Consider the following 21,152-nt stretch of genomic DNA (forward strand, 5'->3'; position numbering starts at 1 on the left):
AACTTTTGAGGAATCCACTTGTATTATTACACGTTTAGATGGTTCAAAGGCAAAACAAGAGTATTTTTACTGACAAGAACAAAAAAGTCATTGAAAGTGATATTCAACTCTTCCAGATCAACCCATCGTAATGCAAAACCAAACATACTCCGGAGTTACAATCATTTTTTAGGATAACCTTAAATTAATACTATCAGGATCAGAAAAAATATCACTTACTGTATTGATCAATAATGAATTGATATCATTCATTAATTTTGAGAAACCCAGACCAAGGTCATAATTTTGGTGGCATTTTCAATTATAAATTCAAACTTGATTTAATTTTATAAATATTAATTACGGGTAAATATTTAAATCATGAACAATAATCAATAAAAATAATTCATTCAAACCTGACATGTTCAGAAATTCGTCGAATCTTATCATACTTTGCAACATGGACTTCATATTCCAAATTATCCACACTCATTCCAGCAGTTTTTCTGATTCCATCTCTGAAGCCCTTACCGGATATTTGCTTGCTGAGGTCTTCATTCTTCAAAAAAAAAAATATATATATTTTCTCAACCTCAGTGTAATCATGATGGTGTTAACAACGAATATCTATGACAAAATAATACCAAGGTAATTCGTGGACTTGAGGCTTGGGGACACAGGAAGATTTTTTCGCGTTGGTGCAATGCAACATGCTCCATCCCACCAACCTAAAGCGCTTTCTCGTGTTTCCACCCCATTTTTCTTTCTATCAATAAAAGTGAAATCAGAATATAGTGTGGTCGTTTAGCATAATTTACAGGAAAACAATATGATCTAGCTGAAACTTTCTTCAGACTTTCTCTATAGGATGGTTATGCCTCGGGAAAAATTCCCCTAAAATCCCACTGGTGGAACATCCCTTTTTTGGGACATTTCATTTTTCCCCAGACAAAACCCTAAGGGCGAAATTTTTTGAAAATTTCAAACTAATTTTCAGACATTATCAAGTATACCATTCGAAAGCTCTCGAAAAACTATATAGAAGACTTTTAAACGGGTATAGCCGATTTCCTTACCTAACTCGAGATAATTCACGCAGAAGATGCTATTTATGGTCAATTTTGACCAAAGTGTGGCGAAAAGTGGAACTTGCGCATGAAATATCTCGAGTTAGATAAGGAAATCAGCTATACCCGTTTAAAAGTCTTCTATATAGTTTTTCGAGAGCTTTCGAATGGTATACATGATATTGTCTGAAAATAAGTTTGAAATTTTCAAAAAATTTCGCCCTTAGGATTTTGCCTGGGGAAAATAGAAATGTCCCAAAAAAGGGATGTTCAACCAGTGGGATTTTAGGGGAATTTTTCCTGAGGTATAAGCATCCTATAGAGAAGGTCCGGAGAAAGTTTCAGCTAGATCTTATTTTTTTCCTACAAACAGCCTGTATTTTTGTAACACGACCACACTAATATAAAAATATGAGTTAATTTTGCTCCATTGTCCTGGGGACAAAATAAGCGTGTCTTTTAGGTATTTCCCTTACTTTTTGTCCCATTAAACAAAAGAAAAACCATGGGACACGCACTTTTTTCTTGCGTTGGTGGGATAGAGCATGTTGCATTGCACCAATGCAAAAACTTTTTTTCGTGCCCCCAAGACTTTAGTGTAGGAAAATATGATTTTATTGGAAAAGAAAAGAGCCTTGTGACACTGGAGATTTCTGCTATAGAGGAGGTGATAAGGTATCCAAAAAAGATTTTTCAATCTGTTTATTATCACTTAGGCTACACGCATCCCTTCTGATATATATTTTGATATTGGGGATGTGTATCGTGTATAAAATTCCTGTCCAAGTTGAGGCTGGTTGAGGTAACCTGTTTCAATTTACAGTGTTTGAGTTGCCACTGATGATATGACTCTCCTTCGTCCCTTGAGTAAAAACACTCAGTCTGTTTGGTAAAATATACTTAAAAATATATACTCAAAAACACAAAGACGGGGGGGGGGGGGGGGGGTAACTCTAAGACAAAAGTTTTATTCTCAACTTCAGTTGAGCTAGAATCTCAGAATGTTTGAGAGTTTGTGAGTTTGTCCACAAACTTTGGGGCAGCGTAGAGAGCGGAATAATTGGTTTACGGAGCTGAAATTTGGCACACGCCCTCCTCATGTTAAAACTTAGGGGTAGTTTTTTCATTTTTTTAAATGTCGCTTTTTTTCGCGAGTTATTCCCATTTTACCGGGATTTTGCGCTTATTTAACGTCATAAAAGTCAAAATAACTGACGTCAAAAAATATTTTTTAAATTTTCTTTTAGATTAATTGACGTAAATGAATTTATTGACGTCAAATATCATTTTTTAACTTTTCAAGTCTTAATGCCTTAAAATTTTCTACTTGAATTTTTGCAATTTAGATATTTCATTCCGATTTTTGTTTATTCCTTAAATTGCCTACGACTGAGCCTTCTCTTATCCTGCTAAGTATCCATCTATCTGGGTTTACAATCGAGCCTTCCCTTTCCTGTGAACAATTACCACGTAGGCTTATCAACCAAAGTTTACAATTTAGCCCTGCCTTATTCTGAATAACCATCACTTTTGGATTACAATTTTAAGCCTTCCCTAGTCCTGATTACTCATCACCCTATGGGTTTACGACTTAGCCTTCTCTTATTCCAATCACCATTCACCACGGATTTACAATCGGCCTTCTCTTATCCCTAGTACCCATTGCCCTTTTAAAAAAAGTGTTTACAATTGGGCCTTTCACTTTCACACGTATACTGAAGTTGAGCCCAGTGCTTTAGCACGTTACAGTACAACATACGCATCCCCAATATCAAATCAATTTCGGGGATGCGTGCAGACTAATTATCACTTATAGATAAAACTTTTGTTACCTGTTCTTCATTGTACAAAAGACGATTGACATCAGGCTTTTCCTGAAAACCAAGCCCAAATCTTCTGTAACGATCAAACACTGGACAACGACTTAATATATCAAGACCTGCAGCAACAGCAAAGCCACCCCAGTTGGAAACGCCACAGGTGACAAGATAATCACAAGAGATTGTTGACCCGGTTGTTTCACCTTTGGGAACATGTTGTACAATTTGAGAGCGTACTTTTCCCATACCAAGTTCATTCCCACCATCTCCAATACCAATTGTTGTGATTTGGTTGCCGGCTGAAAGATTACAAATAGGGTGATTTTTATATGGTTGAATAAAAGTCTTGAAAGAAGTGTGTTGGTCGAAAGTTTTTAGTGGTTTAAAAAATTGAGTTTGCGTAAAATTATTTGACTATAACCATCAGCACAGAAACAGAATATATCTAAATATCCTGGTAGAAAATAACATGTGCAAAAGCATAACGAGAATAAGATATGTAATCATAAATGAGGAAATCTGAGAAAATTTTAAGCGAATTAAAAAAAAACGGACCTTGAAGAAAGAGAAGATGAGTAGGTTCAACATTGATCAATCGCCCATTCATTCCACGACAAGTACCATCGACCGAAGGTGAGGGTCGTTCAATAGCAAGTAAATGACTAAATAGTGGTTTGGATGTGTCAGTATCATATAAGAAATCTTTGTTGTCGTTTGTAAAATCAGTTCCAACAGATTTAATTTGGCATTTTGGCATTTGTTCCAATAAAAAGTTTTTGAGGGTCAGACTGACATTATCAACAATGAAAGTTACAGATTTTCCTAGCTTTAGAAGAGCGTTCGCTATGTATATGGCTCCGGCAACACCATCGTTTTCTTCCACTGGATCTTCTCCCTCAAAGCATGGGAATCCAAAAATGATACCAACATGATCTCCATTAGCAGCTAGGTCAAGACAAGTGCGACAAAAATCATCTTTCACCAGAAGGTTTGTGATACCTCTTTGCCCAATATCTTCCATGATTTCATTGTCAATTCTTCTTATGGCATCTAATGAGGGTTTGGATAAAATTTGATAAACTTTTTGTTTCATCTCCAAAAGTTCTGCTTCTGGATAGAGAGTTGTTGGCACAATATCACTCACGTTGTGGCTGAAAACATCAGATACAAACATGCCGCCAGGAGAGTGAGCGAAACATTGAGCAAGACCTGAAATTTAAATAAGTGTTTTTTATTTGCAGAGCTGCTCTGAACTCCACCTTTTTAATTAGCTCAGCAATCTTAATCAATTGCAATCAATTGAAACAAATTTTCACATTAAAATACATAACCCTGAAAGAAAGTGATGTGGACACTCTTAACATTCTTTTAATGAGATTGATAACAATAGACAACAAATACCTGCTGATTTCACTGCATAACCAGAAGTAATGCCACATGCCCAAAATGCTGGAATTTCATCTTCAGCTAAGTCAATTTTAACATCCATGATATTTTCAGATAGATTGGGAATACCAATTGACTCAGGGTTCCCTATATGAATAGGTGCTCCATGAGCAAAGTCTGTATTGAGTGTACAATTCACAGCATCTTTCAGCTTATCTTTTGGAATTGGACGCAATGAAACATACATGTTTGTGTTGAATGGAGGTACTTCTTTGCAAGAAATATTTGTCTTGTACATGCATATATTTTGATTTTGATCTAGCGGGATACCATTTGCAATAAGCTGATCATCAAAAGTGAAACTACATCCAATGTGAAATGTAACCATGTCATTCCATTCTATATCTTTCAAATCAGCGACAGTCTTTGTGATCTCACCATTTTCAATAACACGGTAAGCAGGTAAATCAGTCCTAAACAACAAGAACATTTTGTGATGGTTCATGAGAACTACCAGGAACTACTGATCATTTTTCTCATTGAAACTTAAGTATGTTCAAGTAACTATTGGAACATTGTTGTTAAATTTCAAGTATATCAAGGTATTAAAAATTGAGGAAAATTTTAGTATATTCTAGTGCTTGTTTAGCGACTGAAACCTGCTTAAACAGGGTTCAAAATAGCTAAAAATAGACTGCAGCTATTTTTTTGGCTTCTTAAGAACCATAACATTAGAAATTAATTTTTTTTGTACAGCTAAAAGAATAAAATCTAGGGACTAATATTTTAAATATTCTGATATTAAACCTGTGATTTCACATTAAGTGGTTTCCAAGCCCCCAGAAACTGCAGAAAGCCATGATTAATAAAGCAAGCCTAAAATAGTGAGACTGTATTTTGAATCTCAAAGCTCTACAGAAATATATTCTATTCTTGTGTGTTTTACCTGATATCTATATCTTTCCCAATAATTGGGGCCGCAACTTCACCAGGTTGACTTTTGAAGATGAGTGGACACGGAGCCGAATTGAGTCTGCTAAACTCTTTGAAATTGTCAGCTACACTTGCAGGTAAAATTGAAATGTTAGTCTGTAAGTATCCAGGGCAGGCACCGTATGTATGTTGTTTAAAGAATTTTCCATCACGAAATAATTTCCTCAATGCTCCAGGTTGAATATTTTTCAAACTCATAGTTCCAATTGAAATCTGAAAGGTAAAAATGATAAAGTCATATAGTAATACATAATTTAAAATATAGTTATATGTTCGTTGCACTTGGCACAAACTCAGTATTTTTCAAACTATTCTTTAATAGACTAGAGTCTATTACTAGGAGTATTGTAAGTTGCATTGGTCTAAAGTTGACATCCACCCTCCCCTAATTCCGTCAACCTCCTTAACCCTTTGAGCATCTATCTATTTCTTTATCTATTTCTTCCCCTAGGGTAAGCATGTTGCCTTTTGTGGGGAGGAGGGGGTGGCTTGAGGCCCCCTTAAAATCCTAAGATTAATAAGTGTTGAAATCAACAACCTTGAAATTATGACCAGGTAGATATTGATAATCATGGCTTGGCAGCAGGTTTTAGGTGCCCCCTAAGAATTCAGGTGACCCCTAAGATTTAGGTAACCCCTGGTTGCCAAATATTTTAGGTGACCCCTAAGCCAATGACATGGCAAATTTTTTCGACAATCCTTTTCAAACAATCAAACAATACAACAGTTAGCTCTAGTTTAAACTATATTAGTAGTATATATTATTAGGCTAAATAGAATAAATGCCCTAAGAAATAAGAGATAAGCTAACTACTGAAGGTTCGTGTTAGATTATTAAGGTTTTGTAAGTCAGGGTGAAGATCCCTATAGCCAAACAGATTTTTTATCTAAGTAAATGCAACAGGATTAAAGAATTTTTACAGATCAGTGCTGTAGGAAGCATTTTCATATTAGGGGGGCTGAAGATTAGTGACACCGCGAGGGCCAACCATGGTTTGGCCTGAGGGAGGGGAAATTTTGAAAATCTGAGCTCTAGATTGCTTGAAAATGCACTCAAAACATGCACTTATAAGACAATTATGACAAATTAAAATAGAAAAACTTTGCATTTTGCAAAATAGCCATTTTTTAAAAAATTATTGGGGGCATAGCCCCCCCCCCAGTTGCTACGGCACTGCAGATAATATATTAGATATCAAATTGTCAGTTTTTGAGCATTGCTTAGATTAAAATGTAAGATGAGAAAGTGCCAACCTATGGTCTGGTAGGCTGCTTATAATTCAATCACCAAATATAGAATCTAGCCCCCAGATCCATCTGAAAAAATTAGGTGACCCCTAACATGGTTAGTCCCCCCTAACCGCCACAGTAAAAAATCAGGTACCAATTGCTGCTTGACCTTTTAGCCCCCCCTCAGGCCAGGGGGGGGGGGTTCCAGCCATGATAATTTACAATGATTTGCAAAATTTTGGCTCAGCAAACTGCCTGATCGGTATTTCACTGACCAGAATGTAAATTTGGATGAAATCACGTGTTGACCAATGGGCTTGTTCGATTTGATTGAAATTTGCTTATGAAGACTGGTTTGTCATACTCATGGGACCAGTTATGGAAAAAAATTGGTACCATGAGTATTTGGTGCTTTTGAGACTGGACTGAGGAATGTCAATCCCCTGTCAGAACTACTAGAACTTCTGATTCTCTTTCTGACCATCTAAGGCAAAATTTCAGTTTGATCACGTGCATGGTTGGTATTTCACTGACTGGTCTATTTTTGCCTAAAATGCTCACTTTCGACATAACCCCATTCATAGTGTGCAGAGGGGTCTGAACCCCCCATTAATATTTCATCCCCCCCTATAAAGGTATCTCCCCTATTTTTAAAATTTTTTGATCCCGCACCATTTACAGGGGTCCGAGCCCCCAGCATATAATTTGTACTCCCAGTATTGGGGAAGAATTTTGATGAATGAAATATATTTTTCAGTGTGAATTCGTACCAATAGTCAATGAACTTGAAAACACTAGCAAATAAACAGTAAACTAATAATAGTAAAACTAGGAAAAATAAGAAATAAGACTTTCATCAATATAATAGTTACTATCCCCCCCATTTTTATTTGACCCCCCCCCCTATAAGCTCAAACCCCCATTTTAACTGGAAAATTGCCCATCCCCCCTATAAAGCCTTCCATGAAAACTTGGATCCCCCCCTTCAAAAAAAGGGGGGGGGTTCATACTATGCCATTACTTGATTTTTCCGAAATTTTGGCTGCAAGCTTGTATTAACCCAACTATTATTATCAGGATTTTTCGGGTTTTGCATTCTCAAGGGGGGGGGGGGGTTGTTTTCCACCAGCCTTGCATAACTTTTGATCTAGAGAAGTTATGGACTTGAAACTTGGCAGAAATGTACCCTACCCAGGGGAGGGGGTCGGTAGTAAAATCTCAGACATAATGACGTTTACTACGGTAGTGGTGTGATGCAAAATCGAAAAAAAAATTTTACTACCCAGGGTAGTTAAATACTAAAATGGGTGGTGTCTGTGTTAAATGCTGAAAAAAATTTACTACCTGGGTAGTTAAAACTGGTAAAATTAGCAAATTTTAGCTATTTTTGTAATTCTTTTAATTTTTTGGATGACTTTTCAGAAAAAAACTGAAAATTTTTATAATTTGAAAAAATTTTCTGTTGGAAAGTTGGTTGCTGCAAACAAAATATTCTCAAAAAATTTAATTCTAAGGGCAAAATATTAATTTTTACACTAAGTGAGAAATGTGTCACAGAAATAATCATTTTTTAGCTTTTTTTGTAAAATCTGTCAGAAAAGCAACCAAAAAATAGGTGGTCTCCATGACAAATTGTCCCAAAAACTTTTACTACCAGGGTAGTAAAATACCTCTTTCAACATTCTGGGTGGTGGTATGTATAAACATTCGTAAAAATCCTTTTATTACTCATATATGTCTGAGATTTTACTACCAACCCACCCCCTGCTCTACAATAAAAGGAGCTCATAGAAAAAATTTGGGGTCATGACGTCATCACAAAGTTTCACAATTATTGCTGACCAATGAAAAAGTACTTTTCAATACAAGTGATACTTTTATGGACCTACCTGGTTATGCATTTAACACATATATAATTGATATCTACGTAAGCGTGACCATTAAACAATCATTCAGAACACATAGTGATGATCTATTAAAATTAGTTGTTTGTTTCTTATAAAAAAAAAGTTTAGAAACCAAGATTTCATGCTCTTGAAATTTTCTTTCATATTCAAGACTTTGTGAGCAAAAAAACATCTATCTCATCAAAAAATTGAGTAATTTGGCTAAGAACATTGATGTATGCTTATTAATAGTGATTCTTTTAGATAAACATGCGTTTTTTGAGCCAACAAATTCTTGAGCCATCTTTTACCTATGATGATACCCTACTTTCATGCAAAAAATCAGAAAAAGTTAATGATCCAATTTTTCACAAGTCCAAAAAACCTGTTTTTTAGTTGTTTTTTGGCCCAAATTTGCCGAGGGTTTATAGTTATGCATCTTCATGCAAAAAAATCATAAAGAATCAAAGAGCCAATCTCGAGAAAAGCAAATACCTTAGTAATTGATAATGTGCTTATAAATAATTATTGAATTTGGCCAGTTTTTCTACAAAAACAAGCCAAACAGCCAAAATTTCATGTCTAAACACACACATTCTTCAAAAGTAAGCCGTCATGGGCAAAAAAACACATCTATCTCATCAAAAAAAAAATTTCTTCAAAAATGGGGCTCTGTCACATTTTTTTGAGGGTTTATAGTTACACATCTTTGTGCAAAAAAATCAGAAAAAACTAATGAGCTAATCACGAGGAAAGCTAATAACGAACGAACGGGCTGGATATCCAGCCTATGTGTGCACATAATTTATGGAAAAATCTGACATTGCAAAAAAAGATAAACAAATGAAAATGTTTTCTCCAGCATCGATAAAGCGCCATTGAAAAAAATTGACTATGGCCCCTCCAGAAACATTTGGTTGGCAAACGATATCATACTCCAGGATGCATCGTCTCTTATTTTCTCCCTATTTTCTACTTTCCTATCTTCTATCCTGATTTTCTGTCTTTCTCAAGTGTTTCTAACTGTTTTCTAAGAATTTTTCTGAAATTTGCACGTACCAGTGATGAAACAGGTCTCCGACCCCTGCTCGCACCACCAAATGCAAGCAACTTTGGTTTACAAACCCAATGCCCAACCGCTTACGCCAACGAGAACGACCCTCGACATGTTAATGTTAATGTATATATTCTTTAAAGTCGAAAAATGTGTACAAATCTGTACTAGCTTTAAAGCTAATAGAGTTCGACTGCCTATTTTACAAAATGAATCATTCATCATCATCTGTTAATGCCCAATCGCTGACGATTTCTTCTGTAGAGCATTTTGGTTTATAATTTGAAGATATTTTTGTTCGGTTTTGTAATTTTTTAACAAAGCGTAGTTTTGTTCTTGGGGTTCCTCTTACGCACCAGTTGAATCCTTTATTGTTATTGTCTTTGTTAAGTTTCTTCGCTTGTTCGTGCATCTCCTTGATCTTTTTCCGTTCGTTGATTGTGAAATCTTCTGTTATACTTACCTGAAAGAAACAAGTTTCTTTTAGCATGTGTAAATTCTTCATGATAAGATCTTTGTCATATTGACTTTGCAGGGTGACTTTCAGAGGACGGCCATTCTTTGTTTTTCTGTCTCCTAATCTGTGGTGAGTAACATTGATTTTTGGAACATTGATGTCATCTAGGAGTTCTCGGAACCGAAATATGTCATATTTTTTCCCATTTTCTTCTTCTTCCTTATCTGGGCCCTGAATAGTCGAGAAACCCGTGAACGATCATATTCAGTTTTCTAGATTCTATGTCTCTCTTTTCACTTTCTTCCTTCCGTTTTTGTTCTTCGGCAGATTTTAAGTCTTCTTTGTGCTTCTTGGTAATCTCAGCGTATGTTTTCTTTGATGTTTCCGTTATTATTTCTGATGTGTGCTTTATTTCCTCTTTAATCATGCTTCTTGTCTTCTCCTCCATCTCTTGCAGTTTTCCTGCCAGAAAGGTTTTGAGGTCATTTTTAATGGAATCACGGGTTTTGGTGTTGGTGTTGACCTCGTTGTTCAGTTTTTGTATGACGTCGTCTTTCTTTTTAAGTTCATTTTGCATCATATGTTGAGTGTTTTTTCCCACTTTATTTCTTAGGTTTTTCGTTATTCGTACGCAGTTTGAACATAAGTAATGGTCGTTGTAGGATGTCACAAATATTTGTAGTTGATACAGGGGTAACTGTGTGCACTCATAATGAACTGATCTTTTACATTTTTTGCATGTTAAGCGATCCAGGTCTTCGTCTTCAGTACATCTTGACGGCGTGCAAGCTTGAGGTGGTGAGGCTGCTTCGAAAGGCTGATCTTTATCCATTTTGATGTTATTTTCATGAATTTTGATGTTTTTGATGTTTTTATTGGTTTTCAGCCATTTTTTCGAAGAGCGTTGCAAAAGCGTCTGATCTAGTTGATTCTCGGGCCAAAACTTTTATTGGAATTCGCGTAAAGCCTGAGTATGGCCCGAGCTGGCCCGAGAATTTGGGCCACACGCGGGACACGCACGGGCCGTGTAATTTCAGGACTGAATTTTTTTAACATTTTCTTTGAGAAAAATTTGGTTTCTCTTAATTATATTAAAAATATATGAATGTTGTAAATTCATATAAATATTAAATGTCTTCTTTGGTATGAAAACATAGTTATAAATATACTTAGGGTGGAAATATTTGCTAGTAAACTGGTCCTGGTTTTAAACTGGTTTTAAAATTAAATCTAGGTTCTAGATACCGTATTTCTCTTTTTAGCGCCGCCCTCTAATGAGCGCTGTCCCTAAAACCTCAAAAAATTTAAGAGCGCCACTCTCTAAAGAGCGCCACACCTCTGAAGGGGGCGCTTTTTAGAAAAAAGAGAATTCTATAGTTTTCTTGTTAATAAACTCTTCCACATCTAATTCTAAAATAAGAATGTTCTTTAGTGGAAGATAATGTCTAAAAATCAAAAGGACAGTTGTCAATTTCATGGCATGGGTTGTTTCTTGATTTCTTGAGTCTTCTTTCTAAAGAGCGCCGCACCTACGAAAATTTTAAGAGCGTCGCAGCGCTTAGTTGAGGAAATACGGTACCTAACTTAGGAGTTTACTGCTGCTGGCACCCATTACAGTAACGGATTCGATTTGAATTGAACGATTTGACAACGATTAGAATCTAGATCAAAACATTCGAAAGAGAATTCGTCACTGTAATGTCTTCAATTTTTCTCAATCGAATGCGAGAAGACAGGATACCGTCTATATCGCACCTCGACGTCTTTTGACCAATTAAATCGCTAGAATCTTACTGACGCGCTGTCTTAATTTTTCATCTTTAATCTGCTCTTCCGCAATCGATTGAGCTCATCGTTAATCTATGAGTCTAGGTAATGTTCTAGTTAGTGAGTTGGGGAGTTTGGGAGTTGCTAGTTTCGAGTTGAGGAGTTCGTAAAAATTTACGGCGACCAAAAATTTTCTAATTTAAACTAATGTAGCCCAAAAGTACAAATTTCAAATTAGCCAGTACCAAACATATTATTGACTTTAAGATCATGAAAATGGTAAGGTGCTGGCTAGCAAAGCCAAAATACTTACCTTAAAGGAAGAAATTTTGGCGGGAATTTAATTTGGCGGATGGCCAAAAAAGTTTTTTCAGAGGGAATTTAATTTGGCGGATGGACGAAAAAACTAAATTTGGCGGGAATTTAATTTGGCGGTTGCTTAAAAATTTAACCTTAAGATGGCGTCAAAACAGCAAAAAAAAACGCAAAAACACCTTAAAAGAGATCATTTTTTCAAAATTTTTAATTTGGCGGGAATTTAATTTGGCGGATGGTGGATAAAAGAAATTTTGGCGGGAACTTAATTTGGCGGATTTCAGTCAAATCCGCCAAATCCGCCAAATTTTCTTTCCGCCAAAATTTCTTCCTTTAAGGTAGTACTGTTATGTCATTGTCGTAATGCTGACAACATGACACGTTCTTGACTTGTAAAAATATTGACAAAATCTTTAAATACAATGATTGTCAAACAAATTCCCAAAAAAATATTGATCAAACTGCAAGTGATGCTTATTGTATAAAAGGATATAAGTTGACAGTCATCTTAGCCTCAAAAAATTCGCAGAGATAGCTTATAGAGCTAGAAAAATAATGACACTTTCTTTTGTCATTTTATCATTGGAATTGACACTTTTTAATAAAAATTTTGATCACATTATAAAATACAATGGTTCTAAAGTCACTTTAATCAAGAATTAATTTATACTCAATGTGATGCAGGAAATATAAATGGATATGAATTGACAATAGAAAATAGCTTTCCATGCTCTCAACGCACGTGTTTAATAAGGCAAATAAGCATATTACAGGTGGTATATGTATTATACGTATTATATGTGTTATATATTACTCTCATAATACATTTACTTTCAAAATCGTACTTTTGATGTTTGTTATTCTTTTTCGGTAGTCGGTAATTTTTTAACTCCAAAACTCGAAACTAGCAACTCCCTAACTCGTGACTAGAATAGTTTCCAAACTCTTAATCTATAAGAGAAAAGATTTATAGTATTCAGTACTTCACCCCTACTCCGTACTTAGATTAGACTCAATGGACCCAGCCAGACAGGCTTAAAATGTGTGAAGGAGGCCCGAACATGGCCCGAATGAATTGGGTCATGTTCGGGCCAAAAGAATCAATAGGGTCTCTCGGCCCGAACATGACCCGAAGAGGCCCGAGAATTCTCGGGCCATGTCGAGGGTCGTCAACGAGACAGGACAGAAAGCCGTCATTCACAAATACTTTTAGCGTGTAATTTACAGACCTTAATCAAAAAAGCTCCAAACCCTACTGGTGCCCCTACAAGGATCCCTACGGGATCCTAAGTTAAGTCACAGGGTACGACGAATGCCCCCCTAAGAAGGCCTTCAGCCTTATATTGTGACTGTCGAGCTCCAACCCTAACCCTAATCCTAACCCTAACTGATAATGACGGAACCCCCGTCTAGGTCCGCGGATTGAAAAATTTCACTTGCATCCTAACAACCAGAAAATATTAGTAACTACAAATAGTTTTACGAAAGCCTGCGAAAGCAGCCGGCGAGGCGACCTTTTTTTCTGATGTGTTCTGAGAGTATGTTTCAGCTAGAAATTTTGATTTGTTCTGATAAGATCTTCGAGAATTAAATCAGCTAGAAATAATGATGTGTTCTGACGAGACAGGGGTATAATCAAGGTCATCAAACGTGTTCTTGTTGTCTAGGTAACCCTAGAAACTTCAGAACACATCTTTTAAGGAGACAGGGGTATAATCTAGCCTGGATATCCAAGCTCAAAATTTAAGAAAAAACAAAATTTACCTCAACATACAAAGTTCTTAAATTATAGAGCTTGGTCTCCCTAGAGAATGAAAGTGAAAACCCATGTTTCCTAGCCAACCCAGGGCAGCAAAACAGAAATTAATAAAAAGCAGTCTTACAAGATCTAAAACTATTTGAAACATCCAAAGATTACACCAAAGTCCATAAAAAAGTTTGCATGCATTATCATGACCAACCATGTTTTCTAAAAAAAATGAACTTGCCTCTGCTTTCTTCTTTTTCATGTTTTCATGTAACAGAAAGCCCTATCTTCACTAGCAACTGGAGGACTATCCTATTTTTGCTTTAGAATTGCTCAACACCGTGTAGATTGGCCCTTACGGTTTTAGCGAAGTGAGCGCAAGCAAGCGGATTGCATTCTCATATGAGAATGCAAATCGCTCTAGGGAGACCAGGCTGTAAATCAGAACATAAAATATCTAAAACTAGACTGTGAAATAATTTACAGCCTGGATATCCAGGCTAGGGTATAATCAAGAGCGACAATTGATGTGATCTTGTCCAGGCGTAGTTAATCGATATAATCGATAATCTTGAGTAATCGATAAATAATCGATAAGTAATCGATGGATTAGATATCGATTAACCGATAGAATCGATAGGTAATCAGACCTTCAAAAAATCTTGAGTATCGATCAGCGATCGATTATTTCCAAACTATCGATTACTTATCGATCACATATCGACTACATACAACCTATCGATTACATATCGATCATGTATCGATTGTTAACAATCATCGATTACTTATCGTTCATGCATTGATTACTTATCAGTTATTTACTTATCTTTGATCACGTATCGTTATCGATTATATATCGATCGTGACCGACTATTAACTACATTACCGGCCCTTTTTACGCCGGCCCTTATTCCACCAACGAGCCCAAAAATAACGCTAATAAGGTCCGGGGTAAAAAGGGCCAAGATAAGGTATTTAATGAAGTAAAGAACATTTCTGGAATTCGCCAAATCTCATACCGATCGTATTACTTTGAATAAACACCCGCTTTTGAATTAATAATGCTCCTCCAAAAAGGCAAACCATTCAATAACGCCCCTTCTCTAAATAAAACGGTATATAACTTTGTTTTTTTTTAAACTTTTTTTTGTTCAGCCTATCAGAGGGTTTGAGAATGCTTCAGCCGAAATTTACCGCATGCTTATAAAAAAAATGAGTGTAGTAGCTTTTCTAGGCCCTATGCTACCAGGAGATTGGATTCAATTCAAAAGTACATCTCAATTGAGATCAGCGAAAAATGTTGCTTTTAATTTCCGTAGGACGGGGTGAATCGGATACCCGGGGTGAATCGGATACCCGGGGTGAATCGGATAATTTGTTTAATCGCCTCTCATACTTCACTGACGATGTCTTTTTCCATTCTGTTTTCAGATCCCATTCACTGATCGATCAAGCTATCGGAAAAATATGGCTTCGAAGATTTGGAACATGTTCTTCAGAAATTGAAGAAGAAAACCTTCTGATTTTCGGACCCTTTTTCGAAATACCGAATAAGAAATAATGAAGCGACCGTGATTGAAGATTCCTTTGGCATTGTGTTCTACGAAAGCCAGTTGTATACAATCTTTGGTTCATTAAACAAAAAGCAATGTCTATTCTTCGTATTTTCATTCTAAAGTTAGGGCGGAAAATTGTTCGCGTTAAAACACGAATCGCCCATTTGCACCCCAAGTTGAAGGCGTTGTTAAGTGATACGGAACCGAGAAATGGAAAGGAGTTAATTATTGAATAATCAAGAAATATCAAATGCCGTCATCATGTCATTTTTAATTACTCCCACACTATCCCAAGAGGCTTGTTAGTGTTCAGAGTAGCTAGGAATAAATGTTCAAATGTTAGGATAAGATAGAACGTTTATTAAAGAAATGGACGCCTCGATCTCTCGTCCTTCCTAGGAAATGTCTTTGAAGAAAGGGATTATTTCTAAAGGCTTGATAATGAGACAAGGTACAGTATGAAGCAAGACATAATTTCCCGTTCGTTCATATGCTGTTCATTCTCTCGGAGGTCTCGCATCCCCTGGCTTAAATCATCTCTGAGACAGGGGTGCAAATATTTCTGCAAGCGGAAATTCGAAAAAGGGGCAAACAAGTATGACACGGTGGAGCCCCTTCCTAGTGGAACAATTGGCAATAAATAATCGGCCCGGTGAGAAAATATGCCCCAGACATTTTTATGTTCTATTTTCCTTACCGTTTTTTTTTTATTATCCTTCATTTTTCCAAAGGGTATGAAAGTTCTCACCGGGCACTGGGAGAGACAATGTTATAAAGTATTTTCTTTCGCTAAGAAAAGAATAAAAAGTACATATTTTCCAAATAAGAGCTTAAAAAGTTTGCTGCCAACTACGAGTATACTATGCATCTGAGCATTGAATATCATATAGAATTAATACTGTCTCCTGTCTTTGTGTTCATGGCGAGTCCACACTGGCGAGTCCACACTGAGTCCACCATATAATACCCCTGTCTCAGTAACTCAGTGAAAATTTGAAATCGACCATCGGAGAAGTTATGAAACAAGTAAAACGTCACACACGCCGGGTCTGTATTTTTAATTTCTTAATTCTCGCTGGAGTACGGAAAAATTCACTTTTAAGCATTATTCCTAGAATTCATTAATAATTTTTTTTTGATTTTGACCGGGTTGACCTAGTTGTAGTAGAGGTGTCAAAATACCGACAGTTCTCCAATAGGGCCATAACATTTGATACAAATACTTTTGCTTGCTTCGTTTTTGTATTTTTGGAATCTTCCTTAAATTTCTGCGTCGATCGGTATACAATTTGTAGGCACTTAAAGCAGAACCAAGGCCACCGGAGCTTTTGAAAGTCACTTTCGATGAAAAAAAAGAGTCAAATTTCTGAAAATGGCTTGAGAAGGAATGTGTTAGAGTTCATTCTTTGTAATTTTTTTCACCGGTTTCCATCGAGTCGGGATCGGTGACCGGGTCACTGATACAGGGGTATATCATACGTTTTCTCTTATCATTTTGTCGACAAATCTTAGAGTTAACCAGAGCGTTATTGATAATCTTCTCCCGCCTCTCAGGTATCTAAGATTGTTCAATACCACCTGAAATAACGGGAAAACAAAAATATACGATGAACAGGTTAATTTCTCTACTCTTTTTATCGGCTCAGCTATATCACACCCAGTATCACTGCGAATAAACTGGAAAAAGTTAGCTTTTCATAGGGCATTAGTAGAAGTCCAGTGGATACTTGAGACGGGTATTCTATGGACGCTAAACGTCAAAACAACGGAATATGTACACTGGGTTTTTTGGGCGAATTTTCTATCAACCTAACCTAGCCTGTGAATGTGAAACAGGGGTGTGGGTATGCTAGACTCTTCTGGGGTTAAAAGAAATACGCACCTGCTGGGTATGATATATTTCTGCTTTTAAATTCAATGCTATCTATCGTAACCGCGGAATAACGACCATATAACTAACGACCATGTGTTTGTTGACTCTATCGATGCTTCGATGAAAATTTGATATTTTCGTAAGTTGTCCAGTTTCTCTAATGCTCTTCTTTTTTATTCATTTATTTACTTCTCCCTTTTTATTTTCCTCTGGAACGAAACGCAAGCGTCAAATTTAAAAACAAACAAACTTTGATTTAGCTAATGTAGTCAGACCTTTCATAACCGTTTCATTTTCTTACATCGCACTTTCTATCGTGCTCCTCAACCAAACTTTTCATAGCGCACACTAATTAAACTTTTATTATCAATGATACTTAACATACTACCCAAAATAGATATCCCTTAGGTATTACATTTTTATGACGCTCCATCTAATGAATAATTAGTTAGTGAAAATCGTATAAATTGAAATTATAACTTCGGCAAAACGTACTTTTTGAAAAATGGTATTGCTCCACCACAAAATATAGAAAGTATTTGTTTATGTTACGAATGGCGCCCCGTCAAATGCTATCCACTTCACCCCGAAACGAGTGACTCGATTTTCTTGTATTCGATTGAAGATTGTTTTTCGTAGAAACTTTTGAAAATAAAATTTTCTAAACTCGCGAATTAGACCCCACTCGTCAAGTTCTGCGGTATAATTAGATGATAAATCTCGTCGGGAAGAGACTATTTGCCCAAAACCTTCCAATTTAATCTCGCGAAGGCGAAAGTTAATCCAATTAAAGTACCACTCCCTAAAATCTGATAAATAATCGATCACGAATCGATAGTTGATCGATTAACTATTTGATCGATGATTAATAAATTTTTGATCGATATGTAATCGATGAAAAGCTGTGATCGATAGCCGATCGATTTTTAATCGATACTTAATTTAATCGAAGTATAATCGATCTATAATCGATAAACAATCGATGAGAAAATTGATCGATAAATAATCGAGCTTTGAAAAAATCTTGAGTATCGATTACCTATCGATTCTATCGGTTAATCGATATCTAATCCATCGATTACTTATCGATTATTTATCGATTACTCAAGATTATCGATTATATCGATTAACTACGCCTGGTCTTGTTGCCTAGTTAGTAACCCTAGGAGAAAGTTTCAGAACACATTTTTCGTGGAAAAAACAAATATCTTACAAGTATATCTTGGCAATTTTTTTTCCTAGATTTTAAAACACATCCGACCATAAAGTAGTAATAGGTTTAGGGAGACAAATAGTGCGATAAAGGTTTCCTAGAAATCAGAACACATCATTTGTATAAAAAATTGAAGGTCATGACATGTGGTCTCCTAGAAGATAAGAACACATATTTCTAAAAAATCTCTCCGCCGGCTGCTTCTGGTTTTACTTGATCATTCTAAGATTAAGAACATCTTCGTACTGACTTGATAAAACTTAACATAAAACTGAACAGTGTATCAAATTTAATTTATAGATAGTAATATCATCCACCGGTTTCACCAACATCATCGCCATTACAAACGCCCCACGTGGGTCAGGCGCCGAACCCCGAACCTAAATTTGAATTTTTCGATTTTTGACATGCCAGGGCTCGAAATAACGGTCGGACATCGGACAATGTCCGACCCAAATGGCTTCATGTCCGACCCAAAAATCATAATTTTCAAGCTAAAGCAACCCTGATCGGACATTTTGTCCGACCCACTTGAAATTGTTATTTTGAGCCTTGCATGCGCATGCGCATGCGCAATATCTAGACTGGATTCACTAGGAAAACGAAAGTACTTACGTTGTCAGTCTAGCGGTTTGTTTTGATTTTTTTTCAAAAAAAAATTTTGATGGACGTTTTGTTTTGATTGTCATCTTTTCCTCTTTTGACAAAAACCATTTGTCAAGTGAGAAGTAAAGCTATTATCCTAATATGGCATCAATTAATTGCTATTGTCTCTATGCAGCTACAAAGTTTTTAAATTCATGAATCATGTAATTAAATAAAGGTATGAGGTTATCATTGACGTTGCATTGTTTGTAAAACATTTTAAAAGGCATTGCTGTAATTCTCGATTGATCATTTGTTGTCTTCTAATCGCTCGTCAAGGTGATTTGCACAAAACGTTGAGCTGAAGTAAAATTCCATGTGCAACAGCGTGAGTGGGACTTAGAGATTAGAAAATAATTGGATTAAGATTTAGCGTGATAACATACAGGACAATATTAGTATAAATTCGGCTGTTTTGAGACACATCTGACATCATTATCCACACCACCACAACCAGACACACAGCGTTTTGAGTAAACCCTTGAATCGTTTTCAGGAGAAGCAAATCATGGCAACAATGTTTATGGATACTTCAGAAGATCAATCTTTGAACGCAAAATCCGCTTTACGAAATGCACTTCGAGCAAAATTGAAATCAAGTTCATCTTTTGAAGATACTACCACTACTTCTTCAACTACAAGTTTTGATTTGACACGTACTTCTAGTATGAGCAGTAATTTGAATTATGACGATACTTCAATCAAATTGATTGATGTTGAAACTCTTGGAAATGAAAGTGATGAAAGTGGTGAATCTGACGAAAAGATGGATGAAAAGGTAAAATTTTCAATCTACTAATCAAATTTTAATCGATCAATTTTTCCTAAAAGAAATCGATACAAATAATGATAACAACAAATTCTCAGAACTAATGATTCTTCTATCTTTACAGGAAAGTTCAACAGCAGTAAGTTCAATTCCATTGGAAGAGAGAAGATTACGAAATCGTTTAGCTGCCAGAAAATGTAGAGAAAAAAGGAAGCAACGCATAATGAATCTAGAAAAGGTAATAGAGCTTACATTTATTTATATTCGTATATGGCTTTTTGTTAATTTTTACTTCGTGATTCTGTACTTACTGTCTTCTTAAATACCTACAAAACTATGAGTATTTAGGATACAATAATGTTTTCCTTTTGTCCTTGTTTCTGCTATAAAGCAGACAACAAGACGACCTTTACTGGGCCCTTTATTTATTTTATACTTTAAAAAGTGTCTTTTCTTTCTGACTGACTTTTAAACTTGATCTCTTTTTTTTTTATTCAGATATGCAACAATCTAGAAAGTAGGATTGATATGTTGACAGCCGAAATTGAAGGATTAGATGGGCAAAAAAAGAATTTAACAAGACTACTGGAAAATCATAATTGCGTCCGACTCACTCCAAAGCCAACTGCTGTTATTAAGAATGCAGTCATGTCCAAGTGATTTAAGTCCAGTTAAATGCACAAATTTTATACGCACACACAAAAAAGAAATTTTTTAATTGATACAACAACATTGTTATTTATACAATAGCTTCATTATTTTCCACACCAAAATATTGTAAATACTGTAAATAAGATGATACGTTTTAGTTTTTGTTTTATATCATATAAATTATTTTATTAAGTATTACTTCTATGAACCTTGGGATGGATAAAAAATTTTTAAAGTTGAAGTCTGTTCTAGTATTTTTTTTACAATTTTTTGTACAGTTTTTAGATGAATTTTAGTTCTGGTAGCTAAAATTACATTGACTGTGATAAAAATGAACCTTTTTGAGCCTAAATAATGAAGAGATTTTTAATAATTTTGTAGAATTGAAAAGGGTTTTTTCAATGGTGAAAAAGTTCTTGAAAAAGTTCTTTTGGATTTTATTTTATTTAATTCTTTTAGAATTTCATATGCTCCTACAGAAGAATTATCAATAATAATGGCTTTAGTAAAACTAAAAGCCTCGACAAGAAAAAAATAACTGTTTATCTTTCACTGTCTCACAATATTTTGATAAAGAGTCTGAGAATTATTTTCAAAGTAAGAAAAAGTGACCTTTCTTTTTGCTTTTGGCATCAATTTTGACATGAAAAGAGGAAAAAAAATTAATTGTTGATTTTCTTAACCACATTATGTGGCCGGCTATGATTGTACGAGAATGGTTTCCTCTCAGGAAACTCGCTCATG

General features: G+C 35.6%; 2 protein-coding genes across 2 annotated transcripts; one reads left to right on the top strand and one right to left on the bottom strand.

Annotated features, from left to right (window-relative positions):
• Nucleotides 1–319: 319 nt before the first annotated feature.
• On the bottom strand, nt 320–5,454 carry LOC136810493 (D-glutamate cyclase, mitochondrial-like). Its single transcript, XM_067067060.1, has 5 exons — nt 5,199–5,454; nt 4,268–4,725; nt 3,422–4,075; nt 2,879–3,165; nt 320–538 (listed from the first exon to the last, which is right to left on the bottom strand). Exons 1-5 carry the CDS (start codon nt 5,441–5,443, stop codon nt 386–388), a joined length of 1,797 nt encoding a protein of 598 aa, XP_066923161.1. The 5' UTR covers nt 5,444–5,454; the 3' UTR covers nt 320–385.
• A 13,543-nt stretch (nt 5,455–18,997) lies between these two features.
• On the top strand, nt 18,998–20,764 carry LOC136810486 (activating transcription factor 3-like). Its single transcript, XM_067067053.1, has 4 exons — nt 18,998–19,166; nt 19,485–19,766; nt 19,882–19,995; nt 20,256–20,764. The coding sequence occupies exons 2-4, from the start codon at nt 19,497–19,499 to the stop codon at nt 20,415–20,417; spliced, it is 546 nt and encodes a 181-aa protein (XP_066923154.1). The 5' UTR covers nt 18,998–19,166; nt 19,485–19,496; the 3' UTR covers nt 20,418–20,764.
• Nucleotides 20,765–21,152: the final 388 nt, after the last annotated feature.

Source organism: Clytia hemisphaerica, unplaced genomic scaffold (genome assembly GCF_902728285.1).
Source record: "Clytia hemisphaerica strain Z4C2 unplaced genomic scaffold, Clytia hemisphaerica genome assembly, whole genome shotgun sequence".
NCBI classification, from domain to species: Eukaryota; Metazoa; Cnidaria; class Hydrozoa; order Leptothecata; family Clytiidae; genus Clytia; species Clytia hemisphaerica.

Coding starts and splice junctions, on each gene's coding strand:
- LOC136810493 (XM_067067060.1), bottom strand. CDS start 5,443: ATGAGTTTGAAAAATATTCAACCTGGAGCATTGAGGAAATTATTTCGT. Junction 4,076..4,267: donor TTATGCAGTGAAATCAGCAG/GTATTTGTTGTC, acceptor TTTAAATTTCAG/GTCTTGCTCAATGTTTCGCT. Junction 539..2,878: donor TTTTGTACAATGAAGAACAG/GTAACAAAAGTT, acceptor TTTTTTTTGAAG/AATGAAGACCTCAGCAAGCA.
- LOC136810486 (XM_067067053.1), top strand. CDS start 19,497: ATGGCAACAATGTTTATGGATACTTCAGAAGATCAATCTTTGAACGCA. Junction 19,767..19,881: donor ACGAAAAGATGGATGAAAAG/GTAAAATTTTCA, acceptor CTATCTTTACAG/GAAAGTTCAACAGCAGTAAG. Junction 19,996..20,255: donor GCATAATGAATCTAGAAAAG/GTAATAGAGCTT, acceptor TTTTTTATTCAG/ATATGCAACAATCTAGAAAG.